The sequence below is a fragment of the Hippoglossus stenolepis genome, chromosome 6, assembly GCF_022539355.2.
Source record: "Hippoglossus stenolepis isolate QCI-W04-F060 chromosome 6, HSTE1.2, whole genome shotgun sequence".
NCBI classification, from domain to species: Eukaryota; Metazoa; Chordata; class Actinopteri; order Pleuronectiformes; family Pleuronectidae; genus Hippoglossus; species Hippoglossus stenolepis.
This window is the reverse complement of record NC_061488.1, coordinates 16085649-16100956: the sequence shown is the minus strand read 5'-3', so window position 1 is coordinate 16100956 and position 15308 is coordinate 16085649. Positions and strand designations below refer to the sequence as shown.

At 41.4% G+C, this 15308-nt stretch overlaps 1 protein-coding gene across 3 annotated transcripts in view; it reads right to left on the bottom strand.

Annotated features, from left to right (window-relative positions):
* Positions 1 to 14855, bottom strand: part of LOC118111423 (thymocyte selection-associated high mobility group box protein TOX) — a 78167-nt gene extending 63312 nt beyond the window's left edge. For 2 of the 3 annotated variants that reach the window (XM_035160000.2, XM_035160002.2), the window contains exon 1: positions 14187 to 14854. In XM_035160000.2, the coding sequence (XP_035015891.1) occupies positions 14187 to 14291 (105 nt within the window). In that variant the 5' untranslated portion in view covers positions 14292 to 14854. Of the gene's footprint in view, positions 1 to 14186 lie in introns of all 3 variants that reach the window. The other variant, XM_035160001.2, reaches the window with a different exon arrangement.
* Between the last annotated feature and the right edge of the window lie 453 nt (positions 14856 to 15308).

Here is a 15308-nt window from a genome sequence, read left to right as displayed (position 1 = left end):
GTTACTATGGGGATGCGGGGCGCTCCTCTGCTCCGTGGCACCGAGGCCTGCTCCATTGTGGCGAGAGACAACAGCTGTCTTTACCTTTGGCAGGCAAACAGGCTCATTAAGGGCGGCCATGTTTGTTTTTGTGCCCGATACCTAGCCCTAAGCAAACACTGTCATATCTCCACTCCACAGCCCTCGCAGACTCAACATTTCCTTCCCTCTCGTGGAGCGAGGCCCTGGCATATGTTGAACCTGCCCAACACTCCCCCGCAAGCTCTGGCCAAGCTGCCAGTGGCTCTCAAAGAATGCGTGCTTAATTGAGAAATTTAGTTGTGGTTTGAGCTGATGAAATGCAGCTAGGACACTGCAAGGATGCTATGAATGTTGTGCATGTGTGATATACATAATGTATGTCATTATACTGGCCGATAACACATCTTGTGGTATGTGACAAGAAAGCCCCTCTTTGTTTGTTGTGCCGTAGATGTGATAAAGGCGTCATTATTTGGTCCGCTCGCAGCTAACAGTAAAAACTGCAGTGAAAGGTTTCATTCGCATATTATCTCCACTCTCAGCACTGTCTGTGGCTTGAGTGACATGGCAGGTTGAATTCATAACGCTTTGACAAAAATTCCATTAAAGAGGGAAAATGGCATTGAATGTCATTCCATTACTGCAGACGGCAAACATGGGAATACTTTAACCCAGAAGGCATTCACATTAACTTATATTAAAAAACAGCAGAAAGACATTTTTTGGCTTCTTTTGGCTGTAATATATGAACAGTGCCAGAGTATTTTGAGGCAGAGTAGTCGTCCAAAATGTACTCACTTATTTGATTTCATCCCTTTTCACCATTTGTCAAGCCCAAAGTCACAATGCATTGTGAAATGAGTTCTTAATGTGGAGTAATGAGGCTGTCATGGCAAAGCAGTCTCTGCTTGTTTGAATTTGACTCATGTCGTAGATTCAATTAAATCAGCTGAAGTCGACCTGGCCCCAGGCCAGATCGGTAATGGGTGACCTCATTCAAACAATGCTCTGACATATTGAAACAATAAGAGGAAAGGCCTTGAGTCGGTTGCAAAAGCAAACTCCACTCAAAAGCGATAAGGTAGAAAAATTGCGGTGAAGGCACCAAAGATTCATGCAGTCATGTGTCGTCAGGGGAGCAAATGTCGTCATGATGACAGGGTTGTTGCTTGTGTGGGCCGTCTATAAAATTACAGATCTACTGGAGTGAAGTCTTGGGAAAGAATCCTCAAAATGCAATAGGAATATTGATTAAATTGATTGTATGGAGTAAAGAAAAGATAAAACTAAGTAGAGTGACCAGTAGTAGATTAGTAGAGCACATACGTTCATCACGGCTCAAGAGTCCTTTTAATTCAAACAAGCTTCATAGCTAAGGCATTACAGCGACATATTGATGGTAGTTACAGGTTTCTAGCTCTATTTGTTACCTTCCAGAGGTTGAAGAAAACCTGCCCCATGTCAAACCATGTTTAAATCTGCTTGTTCAAATATTTATTTGGATTTGCACCAAATTGCACACACTCATAGGCATCTGACCCCAAATATATGCTGGTTTTTTCCATGAATTGTTCTCTGAGAAATTGGTAAAAATGTTTTTTAAATCTCACAATGTTAAAGTAAGTGAAAAAACATTCCTGCCAATATTTTATGGGGTCTTTCTTGGCCCATGTCCCATCCACCAAGTTCCAAGGAAATCCGTTCAGTAGTTTTTGTCTAACCCTGCTGACGAACAAACAAACAGGGCAACAAGCAGACCAACAGACAGGGGCGGAAACATAACCTCCCTGGCGGAGGTAATAAAACCACATACTGTATGCTCCGTGAACTTTGACCTCAACTTCCTGTTCCCTGTTTTAATTGTAAACACATTTGCCCCGAGCTTCAGAGATAAAAACCACCTTACAGATGTTAAACACAGCTGGTCCCTTTCTTCTTCTGGAGGTTTACTTGTTCTGAAAAGTCGAAACTGATTTATTTGGATATTGAAATGCCTGGAATCTACATCATGACACAAACACACCCCAGGCTATGTAAACAACCTTTCCAGTTCCAGTCTGCAACCACGCTCTCTGAGCAATAACTTGACTCCCAAGGGCAAAAGCACTTCTCACTTTTGGAGAGGTCTCCACCGTCATAGTTATTAAGAGAGGGCGCGCCTCGGTTTATGTGAAAGGGAATATGTATCACTAAAAGGCTAATTTTGCCTCTGCTGTCAATGTGCAATAGATTATGTAACTTATTTTAAGGTACGTTTATCATTCATTATGTGCAAATTTACAGTTTGGAATTAAAGAGACACCCTGAGTGCTTTGTAGAATAAACGGAAATGAGGTAACAAAATCAAAACGGAACATCTTGCTTTGCTCACTCTTGTTTAGCTGCTCACAGCAGTTACAGTAAACTGATAAAAAGAGAGAGAGAGAGAGCACACACACACACACACACACTGCATCTCATTAAGCCACAGTCCCTCTGGCCCTTATTCCATTAGAAATTAAAACTCGCAACAATTAGTGGCAGATTGGTCTCAGCTCAGTGCTCTATAGTCGCGCTCTCAAGGCACCGAGATGACTTAATTACAGGCTCATCTGAAAACTGTGTGATAGTTCTGTGCTGGAGCGCACAGCCAATACCTGGAGCTGGGGCCCGCCACAACAAACTCAAATAGCTGAAGAATGAACTACCGGAAATAGAAGGAAAATAACCCTGAAATAACCCTAAACTATGCTTGTTCTTCAAAGCTCTTCAAAGTAATTTTAATAAATGTAAACTTTATTATACAAAGGTTGTTAGTGTAACCCTGCTGGTTTGTGGTCATTTCTACCAAAGGATACCAGACAGGATGGGAGAGGCTGAAGGTCAAGTGTGGGTTAGTCCAGACTTCTCTGGACAGAACATTTGTTTCCTGGTTGAGGACATAGTTTCGAATTTGACTCTTAAGTTGCAGTTAGTCACTTCCTCCGGATTGAGGTGGCTATACACCTGATGAGAATTAAATCTAAGCATGTATTGTAAATCTGTGGTGTCATGACGAGACTCTCTTTAAACTAACCGATAAACTTCAACAGAGAAGTCACAGCGGTGTGTTTCAGGAGGTTTCCATGGACAGGGTGGCCTCAGAAAGCAGGGTATTCGATCAAAATCCCTGAATGAGCCCAGACAACTGACTTATTTCTTATCTGCTTCATCACTCTGCTCATGACAAGGACACAAAGCACATTTTTCTGTAATTGAACCAACTGTAGTTTATGTAACGACTGACCGTTCTGCCCTTCAAGCGAGAGAGAGAGACAGAGAGAGTGATTTGATCGCTCCATGTACTTGCTCCTGTCACGTGACACCATGTCCCATTATATTGTGATGTTGTCATAGGAGGAGAGGAAATGAAATGCCTCGAAGCTATATGGGATATGTGTGTGTGTGTGTGTATTTGTGTGTGTGTGTGTGTTGTCCTGCACAGTTAAATATTTGTTCCATACTTGCGTGTTTCTAATTTGTTATCAGCTCCATGCGATCATAGCACCTATAAGGCCAAACAGATGTCCAGTCTTTGTTGATACAGTTTGCAGATTCTCATCTATGAGTGAAAATGACTAACACACCAAACTTGATCAAATATTTTTACATCATTACACAACCGTGTAATTCCTGGTAACCTGACACCAGCAACCCACATTGTAGTAAGCATCATATCGAACACCAGGTTTGATTTAAAACAGCGACTCTGTTGCATGGAAACCAACACTTTGACCTTCACGTGATGATAATAATACTGTCTTGGAGAGCCCGATGGATTTATCGGATGTGTCGATAAAAACTGGACGATATGAGCAGAAAAATGTGCATTTCTAAGTACATTCAACATAAATATATGTTCATTCAAGCTGGTTTAGTGTTTTCTATTTATTTATATTTATTTATTGTAAAGTTTAAGGTTAAACTGTAAAATAACTGGCTATCTATGTGCTTTTCCTTTGTCATATGTAGTTTGCTCTGGAAGTTATAGCAGAGAGTGGATACCATGCAATTAAAAGGTGACCTCTTTGAAACGTCCTGTTACCTTGAGTAAAATTGGGGATCTTTCTGGTTTTGAACATTGTTGGAAACATTTTAGATAATCAAGGTGTACAAGAGCTCTACTGTCTTAGTGATATGAGGATATATAGGTGTAAAAAAATGAAAGCAACACTTTTCCGTAAAGCCATTGTTCATCCAACATCCAGAGCGAGAGAGAGAGAGAGAGCGGGAACCAATCCGACGTGTAACAGCTGGGTCTGTGGCAGAGGTTTTAAAACCCTGTTGAGCTTGATAACGTGGAGCACGTTGTGTTTGGTGACGAGGAGATTTCACAGGGACTGACTGACAACCACAGCAGCCAATCACATCGGCAGAAACAAGAAAAGATTCCTCAAAATTCCCCATTGAACCAATTTATTTCCTGCTTAATGTAGTTCAGTAATTTTTGGGGGGGGTTTTGCCACGAGTTCCGAAACCTACCCAAAACCATAAAAACCATAACATGCATGAGGAAACTAACCACTGAACCTTCTGGTTCTGCCAATAATCACAATGTTACTTAAAATGTCAAATTTTTTAATTTTGACTCATTTTTGATGGTATATAGATAGATAGACAGATAGACAGATAGACAGATAGATAGATAGATAGATAGATAGATAGATAGATAGATAGATAGATAGATAGATAGATAGATAGATAGATAGATAGATAGTTAAGAGTCTGGGGCTATGTATGGAAGTGTTGGTTATTATTTGTGGTTTTGTCAGTGAGAAGATGACTTTTCCATACGGCACAAATCATATAGGAGGAGGTTTTATAATAAGGTTTCTATATGGTGGGTTTTATCATTGCTTTTATGTAAAGGGGGGAATTCTGGCTCAAACCAGACGTGATAAGAATTCAAGGGGAAACTCTACATGTATTAAACTCGGTGAGTTATAGTTTAACCCTGCTTTTTATCCAGTCTTTGCACCTTCACAGCTTCTGTGTGAGGCAGCTGACTGTACCAGATTGCATCATTATTCCCCACCTGATATGTAGACAGTTTAATGGAGTTGCTCTCATAATCCGAGCGAGGCCAGTAATTATAAGAGCGCGCGTGTGTACACTCGGCTACTGCTTTAGCCCAATGTAGAGACAGGGAGAGGGAAACATTTCTTGATTTTTAACAAAGGAAAAATTGGGGACAATGCGCGATGAAAGACGCTGTTGTTTTTTTCAACAAGTCACTGTGTCAGTTGAGAATTTCCTTTGTGTGCGACTCTGTGTTCGGGGGATGTTGCATGAATGGGCAGTCAGCATTTAGGGTTCAAAAGAAAACAGCAGCCTGAGCTCCTGTGTGTGTGAAAACCAAGGCTACGGTGCTCTGTATCGAGTGCCATTGTTTTGGTAATAGTAAACCTGGGGCACTTGCCAGGAGGCATTAGTCATTCATCTAACAAGCTCCACAAAGCAAACCACAAAGTGCTCCACTGTCGACTTCCTCTTATTGAATTCAGAGCACATAAGCACATTTCCAAGTATCTTACAGCGAGGTCCAAACTTTTTGATTACTGGCTACCTGAAATATGGCTGCCATGTTTGTTTAGTTGTGCGTTTCCCTGACAGGAAGCTCGCTCATTTGGCAGCATGAAGGTTTTTTTTCTTTTTTTTTTTTTTTGCGAGTGAGGGAGAGAAGAAGAAGGGAGGTGGCGGGTGAAAGGCAGATAGGAGGGGATTAGGGCGGAGTGCAATTTTTCAGAAGGCCAGGCATACGACATGATCTCTAATTACCCACAAAGCACTGTGTAACCCAAGCCACAGATTAGGCTGCATTATCAGGCTTAATAAAACATGACCATCTCTCAGTTTCACTCCCTCTTCCTGCCGTGCTACTGCAAACATTTGTTCCTGGTTATGACATTCACGATGCCTTTGCTGAGTAACTGACCTGAGGCTCTACCTGTCACTGTTTAACTGCAGCAACAAGTGCAGCCGGTAGAAACTCTCTTTGATTGGGTGAATTGGAGTCTGAGACAGAAGCAAGCCCATTGTGAGACATTTGTATAGTACTTAAGTACACTTTTAAGGTACTTGTACTTTGGGTATTTGCATGTTTGTTATACTTCAGTTACAATGGAGATATTTCACCTTTACTCCACTAAATTTATCTGATGGTAATAGTTGCTAGCTACTTTTCACATTAGGATGATAATGTGAAATTGTGGATTATTAAGAATCAAATAACTAAACAGTATATTAAGTAGTTGTATCAATTTCTCTCCAAATCAACTTTAAAATGCTGCCCATGTTTTATTAGTGAAGATAATGTAACTCTATAATATATGAAATGGCAATATAACACTAATAGGGACTATGCGGCTACATTACAATTACATTTTTCATTTAAAAGGTGTTTTAATTTTTAAATTAAAATATTTTAAAAAATACAGTGCGCTTATGTAAATGTGCCTGCACTACAGTGTAAAAATACTCTGTACCATGTGATAAGCATGCATTCAAAATTCAAAAGTATCAAAGTATTCGTATCAAAATATACTTTACCTAAAGTAAAAGAAGTAATCCAATATTTCAATTTTATATTATTTATATTCAATTTTAAGATGTTAGAATTAAAAAATATTTAATATATCTCTTGATGGTATCATTGCCCATTCCAACAAAAAAATTATCTCAATCAAAACTATAGGTTATTGAATAACTTCCTATTAAATATTGAAATAAAAAAAGACTAAAACTACACTATTCTTAATTATACTGTATAGTATTAATATTATATCATTATTTGATATTTAAATTAAAAATTTAAATTTTGTTGCGTTTCTCAGTAAAGTTTTTAAACTCTAGTGATTAGACTTTTACTAAAGTGAAGCAGCTGAATACTTTTTCCACCACTGGTGCCAGCAACACACACGTACACATATATACAAACACATACACAAGCACACATATGCATGCACACTTTCTCGGTTCACATGGGTTGTACCAGTAAGTGCTGCTTTAGGCTACGGTTTTTCACTACTCTCTACCGTGTTATTAACAATTCTATAAAAAGATCTGCTCAAGTTTCTCTTTCCTGTATGTTAACAACGCTATCGAGCTGCTACGAGGTCGCTGAAGCCTCGTTAAGAGGGAGATTGAGTCCTCAACAGCACAACACCACTGACTGTATGTCATAATTTCCAAAATCCTACTTTTCTTTCCCCTGTTTGTTTTTCTAAGCGACATCACTCATCGGCAGGGCTCGTGGCCAACTTGCGACTAAATAGGTCGACAACACAAAGACAGGGCCTCTTTCTTTCGCTTTGCCTCCCTTTTCTCAACCCACAAGCCTCCTCTAACCTCTCTACCTCCTCTTTTCCGAACATCTATCTCTGCTCTTTTCTTTTTCCGTAACTCCTTTCTCGTAACTTTTCCCTTTTTGCTCTGTTTTAGGTAATTCCCACATCTTCAACCCGAGATAATAGCATTGCAAGAAGTAAAACCACAGAAAAAACCACCGTACTTTCTGTCACACTTCTCTTTCTGCCCCTTGTAAACGATCATGAAGCTCATCATTAGCTCTCAAAGAGGAAGAATGAGCTACGGTTTGATTACCTCGGTGGCTCTGTGGGCTTGCGCAGCCTTTGCTGACTGAATTGGATGCAGACGATTACAGCCTTGCACAGGCAATTATATCTGCCTGCTAAATATGTCACACATAATAAACACATGCTCCTGACAGACAAGGGACAAGGCGAGGCAGTCACAGCTGGAGGGAGGAGGACAGGGAGCAAATTCGGGATCATATGTATTCATTAACTCCATCCTCTTTAAGTGGAAACCTCTCACAGTCCCAATCAATGCATGTCAGTGAATTAATTAAATAAACAGGGGGTCCGATCAGAAGTCACAGATCTGATGGGGAATGGCGACATTAAAAACCGTAACATTCTGCCTGAGATATTACCTCCCAAAAGAATGAAACGTACACAGATGAGGCACAGTTTGTCAAACTTTGTGTTAGTCTATAGGCTTGAGACCGTTAATTGCAATTTTATTATTGGTACTGTCCCCTCAGACCGCAGTACAAACATGGCACTGACACCAGGCCAATAATATTTGTAAAGGATATTCAGTGAAAACAAGGGAGGGAAAGAGCCTTAAATCCCTGGCAAGGAGCTTATACCATGGCCCATGGTGTTTGCACAGGACATACCTCAGGAAGCTGAGACAACTGGGAATGTTTGTCCAGCTTCCAGCCTCTTCCATGCATACATACAGCACAGTACATACATACAGTACATATGTATATATATATATATATATATATATATATATATACTGTACATTCATAAACATAAACTCTAAGGGAATACATATCTTCATATCATACATACATGCATATGACTCCGAGCAGGCCTACATACAACATGCATGTGTCACATACAGTAAATAAATATACTGTCAATGTATGCTACACATACTTACCAAGGCTGTCACCCCTTTAAATAGTGAACTATACATTGATTACTTTATCAATAAACTTTGCATTCTACAACATGTAATATACATATGTGATATCTTTAAGTAAATAGATGCATTTAAGTAGTTATCTATCCAACATGCTTAACAGTTTGCAACTCATTCACCCATTCACACCAACACACACCCATTCACACACACACACACACACACACAGGAACCAGGAACGTTAGGTTGAAAAAAAAGACCTAAAAAGGTAACAAAAACGAGCACACACACACACCCATGGCAGTGAGCTATCATGTAATGTGCCGGCCTGACCATCAGGTGCAATTTGGCCAAGGACACTTGGGCGTGCAGACAGGAGGAGCCGCTCTGCCTCCCGAGTCACAGTCAGTCACCCCATGATTTTCAAACTACAGGAAACTACCCTGTTAATTGACTAATAATTCAGAGCTTACACCGACCACAAATGACCTTCAGGAAGAGGAACTCATGCACTTCCTCTTATTTGTCACCATATGTTTACATTCTGCCCAGAAACCCTGGCTGGGTCTTGTTCGAGATTAGATTAACTGTATCTGTGGTAGATTGGGTGTTGTAGCTTCCACAAACACACTGTGGTGTTTGTTTCTTTCATTTCCATTGCAAAACCAAAAAATGTATAGATAGATAGATAGATAGATAGATAGATAGATAGATAGATAGATAGATAGATAGATAGATAGATAGATAGATAGATACATACATACATACATACATACATACATACATACATACATACATACATACATACATACATACATACATACATACATACATACATACATACATACATACATACATACATACATAGATATGTAAATATTTGCATGAGCCACTCCTTCTGAGCGTTTGCCACCATTAACAAACACACTCAACTAAACACCCGGGGGCCTACTCTGCCAGGTGTTTGGGTGCACTGGTTTTTTTTCGGTCATCGTCTTCTTCTTCTTCTTCTTCTTCTTCTTCTTCTTCTTCTTCTTCTTCTTCTTCTTTTCTTCTTCTTCTTCTTCTTCTTCTTCTTCTTCAGTAAGAAGGAGAATGCCACTGCACTGCCCCATGGGAAGGACTAGGCTGACTAATGTAAGCACACTACAGTGCGGCGGCTGGTCTTAATTATGGTAACAGACGCTGAGGGGAATGCACTGGTACCACCAACAAGCAAGTAGCTCAGCACTAGCAGGGCCGATGATTAGCACATGAGCACCCCCATTTTTGATAATGTAAGTGCACAAGACAACTAAATATATAACATAGGTCTAGTTTTTTTTGTTGATATTTTAATGAAGAATTCTTGCATATCATATCTTTAAAGACCACAGACCGTTTAAATGATTTTCGTTAGTGTGTTTTTACAGAATTATGCGTCCTATTTCCTTTCATCAATTTTATATTTATTCATACCTGTCTACGGATATCAAAAAATAATCTTAAAAAAATCCTTAAAACAAACGCACAAATAAAACTGATGTGGACACCTTGTGGTTGGTTGGGAAACGTCTCACACAGTCAATGAGGTAAAAAAAAAATCATATACAAGGCAAGAAATATCTGTGCCATACGCAGGCTATCTGACTCATCCAATGTCACAGCCAATCTAAGTTTTACTGAAATGATTTCAAATGGTCGGAATCCCCATTAAAAATCTCCCCTGTGTGTCGGGGCAGGGAGAACATGATTTAGAGACTGTTTTTGCCCTGGCCCCTGCTCGCTGTGTGTCACCGGCCCTTACTGTGGTATGCATGGCCTTCCTCTGCACAGGACTATGAAAGCAATTGTGATTGTGATTCCATAGTCAGCAAAACGCTTGAATGGCCCCGAGTTAGCATGCACACACACACACACACAATGTCCCCACACTGGGCCACTGATTCCTTCAACCCATCTGACTCTCACTCATCCTTTAACTCTCCTGCTCTGCCTCTCCGTCACATAAAACAGAGTGTGTCATTAGCTAATAGCAGCAACACCACTCAACATAAACATGCACCACAGCCAGCATTACAAGGAGCGGCTGTCAGCCATGTTTAAGTGCTGGAGGAGTTAAAAATAACACTCGTACACACTAAGCCAAAACTAACAGCAAGTATGTCTGTGTTTATTCAAGAGCTTATTTCACTCGAGGATGATCAGTTGATGGAAACTGACTGAATGACTAAAATATGTTAATGCAATGAGACCCAACCTGGCAGCACTATATTAAAAATAAAATTGAGATAAGGCATTTCCAATGGAGCATATCTGTCCCCCGGCTTATCTGAGGCAGAGGAGACCACCAACTAACAAAGCCAGCTCTTCAATCATGCCCTATCTAAGCAGATATCAGTTGTTGGTAGGATATATGAGCTGGGTGGGGCCTGTGTGTATAAACACAGGGCCTGCTCTCTCTCTCTCTCTCTCTCTCTCTCTCTCTCTCTCTCTCTCTCTCCTCACTCTCTCTCTCTCTCGCTGCCCTCCATCCTGGTGCTCTACTGTAGGCAGCGACTCACCTCAGCAGCAGCAGTCAGCACTGTTTGATTAAGGTATTCAAATAAAGGAGCAGACACTGTGTTCCCATTTCACAGAGCAAACCGAAAGCGCCGGACAAACAGCCACAGTGCAATTACAGTTGTGCATGTTGTATTAGACAAGATGCGTCCGCGTGGTTTCAGGGCTTTCTGCAACACATTAAGTGCAAATAAGTACAGTATAAGTACAGCAGCACATGCATCATGCAGCCGAAAGCATTAAAACACGGCACAGCTTCATTTTGCCATCAGAGAGCAAAGCTGTTATACTGTGTAATATCTCTTCAGCTGTGGGAGAGCACCACAGTAATAAAAGAGACACACTCACAGTGAAACAAAGTGAGCACTGAAAGTATTGAAGTGAACATCTTCAGGGTTATTTATGGATCTTTCTGATTCATCTCAGTCTGCACTTGAAGTACTTCTGCGCATTTTATGCATCTCTTTCTTTGTGTACCTCACCTTTTTTTTTCTCCATCTTGTGTAACGATGCTGAACATCGCAGTAAATAGTCTTAGCACAAACTGTTCACGCTGCTTAAGGACCAATCGACCCAGACCGATCATGGACAACACAGCCAAAGTAATGGAAACGACTCGCGTCAATTGGTGAATCGCAGTAAATCATCAACACGAAGGTGCAAAGAAAGCAAATTCAAATATTATGAATGGAATGAGCCGCAGCTCCAAGTGAGCAAAAGTGTGACAAAGGCTGAGAGCCTGACAGCGTGTTTCTTGGAAGTCACAAAAACTTGCTAATTGCCCGAACCACGCTTGCTTCCGCTCGCAGCATCCACAATTAGTCGGTGGCGCACGGAACAGGTTTGTAAATAAACAGGCTGTAAAGCTGAAATACAAGCACATGCTCATTTTATCCAATTAAGGCTGTGTGTGACTGAGATTAACACTACCAATTTCACAGCAATAAAAGGAGAAATGTTGTCTGAGGCTGCAATTTGCTTTTTATTATAATTGTGGATCGGGAGCAGCCAGTAATGATGCTAAATCTCAATATGATTGCCAAATTTCCACCATTTAACCAAAATAGAATATTTTACCAATAATATTACCCTGAAAGAATATTTTCAAGATAAACTAGACCCCAACTAATCCTGCTCCAAACTGAAGTACAACCCCATGAATATGCAAAGTGAGCCCCTAAAAATGATTAACCTCTAGCCTCCACTCATCTCAAGAAGGAGACCTGTGCTGAATTTGAAATTGGCCAACCAGTGCTGCCAGAGGTGATTAGCTGCGGGCAGATCTGATCTGTAGATACAGTACCTACATAACAAATCAGATGTCTCTTTAATGCCGCCGTCAGCTTGACGAGCGTTTGAGGAGAGCAACTTGACCTCGAGCAGCGTGTTAACAGGACACCGAATCGCCCCCAGGTCCCGGACTCATTTGCATTGCTAGTGTAGGTAGTTAGTGTTACACATGCGATGATGGCAAATTATACCTCCCCTCGTGGAAAGAACCCGAGGTAAAGGGAGCGGAGGCCTTTCAATAATTCAAAATGAACACTTGTAATTTTGAGGGGTGCCACGCTGTTGTGTGGCTGACAGCAGCGTGGTGTCACTTTCTCTCTAGTGAAAGCACTTTTATCGTTTAATATCTAGAGGCTTTGTTTCCAGGATTCGTGCGGTGCGTGGATATCAGCATATTCCTGGGATTATCCGCGTGGAGGATGATCCTAATTCGTCTGACCTACAAGATAGAAAGCCTGTGCGGAGGAGACAGTTATACGAGCCCATTTGGTGACACAGGTGTAAACCGGCCTTATCTGTTAATGTTTTATATGGACCTCATTTCATCTGTGATCGAATGGGAGTCACTGTGTCCTGGTAATTTTATTTTCCGCCTGCACGTTGTTTTTCTGCCGGCAAACCTTGATCAACAACTATATACGACACTGTTTTTATGACCTTAAGTGGGAGATGATCTTCTCGGTTAATTACTGGAAAATTCCGATTCGGTGAGAGAGATGTTCCATTGCTCACACAGCGAAAAGAGAAACATCCCCAACATTGATTTGTATTAGTGCCTTCACTGTCCTGTACCGGAAGGCCAGAGAGCAAGGCAAAGAAGTTCATCTACAGCAGCAGCTCGACATCCAGAGCCTGTGGATGTCGCCGTGGTAGGTGACAACAGCAAAGTCTAACTTAGGGTTTAGAAGATAGTTGAGATGCTGTTAATAGAAATCAGATATTTGAATCGTTGGATATGGGTTTCCTTGTATTGCCACAGGTTGAATGTTTGTAGGTTTAGTTTACTTTGTGTTGTCTCTGTGGCTTGTGGCAGGTTGACAACGACAGATTTAATAATCCCCGATCCTTCTAATATCTGCAACAGAATAACTAAGGCATTGGTTGTTGTTGTTTTTTTTCTTGGAAAACCAACAAAATAATTGTTGTTTTAAATTCCTGCGCACTTGCAATTGTGTTGAGTGCAGTGTCAAAAGCCCAAAGCTGCGGGGTGTCAACGCACAGAGACCGAGAGAAAAGAGTGATACTTGTGGCAGCACAGACTCTGTGGTTTCTCCTTACAAAGTAATTAACAGTACATTACTGGCACACATCCATTTAATCGTTGAACTCCCGGCGGAAAACCACGTAAGCTACGTAAGAAATCATTGCGAAGGGGGAGCTGATGTGCGCATGAGAGCAGCGAAGTGGGACAGTATGGATTCCATACAGCTCCTGGTATTCCACGTCGGGTGGGACATTTAATGCCAGCTTTGTGCAAAAACACAACTGCACCATCTCTCCGGGGGAAATAACATAATAAGCACGTTGGGTGGAAGGGAGGGGGGGAAAGTTGGGACTATTCATTTTCTTCCAACAGCCAAATAGGAAAATAGCAGGTTTCAGTGTAAAGTAATATATAGAGTAAATTTTGTTCTGCCCTGTTCCACACTTAAATTAACAGCATCTCATCCAAGCCCAGTGTCACTTTACTTGCTGACACTTGACATTTTGAAGCAAGTGAGCGCCCGCGGATGGAAAAACGCATCCGTACAAAGCGTGCGTTGGCAGTGCGTAAACATGGTGTATTGGCACAAACATAAAGAGAGACAGGTGAGAAATGAGGCGTTTGGATGCACGAGGCTACGCGGCGGGTTATTTACCTTGTTTGAGTGGTAATAGTCCAACGAGCTCAGGCAACTTGGATCAGTCGGTAGGGAGCATGAACCCACGTTTGCCGGGGGCGCAGGATAAAATCTCACGTCCATCTCAGGTTGTGCGAGACTGAAGGCATGAAATCACTTTCAGCGTCTTTGACTCAGTATTGTCTCAGCAAACACAACGCCAGGAGAAAAAAACACACACACACACAAGAGAGAGAGCAAAAAAAAGAAAAAGAAAAGAAGTGGGGGAGTTTTTTTTTTACTCGGTACACTCTTCCCTCACATCCGTTCGCGGCCGAACTTCGGCACCAACTCTGGTGAATGATGCGCAGTACTCCTCAGCACAGCCCCGCACCAGGATGTGGAACACTCACTTACGCACAACGCAGGAGTAGAAATTGCATGGATACGCACGTGTTGGCAAGAAAAGCAAAAACTATCCTCTTGTTCCAGAGCAAATAAAAACCTCCAACTTAGATCCTCTCTTATTAGATCTTTGTGAATGTTACAGCTGGACGGCAGCGCGTGAGTGTGCAGCCTCTGCTTTTCCCCCCACTGCTCTCAGGACTCCATACAGGCTTTGTTATGGAGGCGCATACTCTTGCATTGGTTCCAGTACAGAAGTGGTTGGACTTCCCTCTGCCATGCGACCTCTGCCGATAATAAACGGGAAAGAGGAACGGAGGGAGAAGGGGGAGGGGAGATTGGTGGCTGCCTTGGCAACCGCTCTCCTTTCTGCAACTGCGCGCTCCTGATTAGCTGGAAATGTAGTGGTGTGCACGGCTGTGCATTATAAAGCGTACTCTGCTCCATCAGTGCTTCATAAAGGCTTCCATTTGGGTTTATTGTGCCAAGGAGGATGGAGGCAGGTTGCACACGGTCTCTCTAGTTCACCAATGTTCGTTTTTTTTCATGCATTTTTATTCTTAATCTGCATTAAACTGCTGTAAAATGTTTATGTCATCTAATCGCACACATCCCATTCTAATCTGTGGTCTGAAACTGTTTCTTCTGCACTCCTTTGATTTTTACTGTTACGTCTATAAAAGACAGAAAGACACATTTGATATATAAAACAAATCCAATGTATTTACCCAGAGAGCATACGGATGTGACAACTTC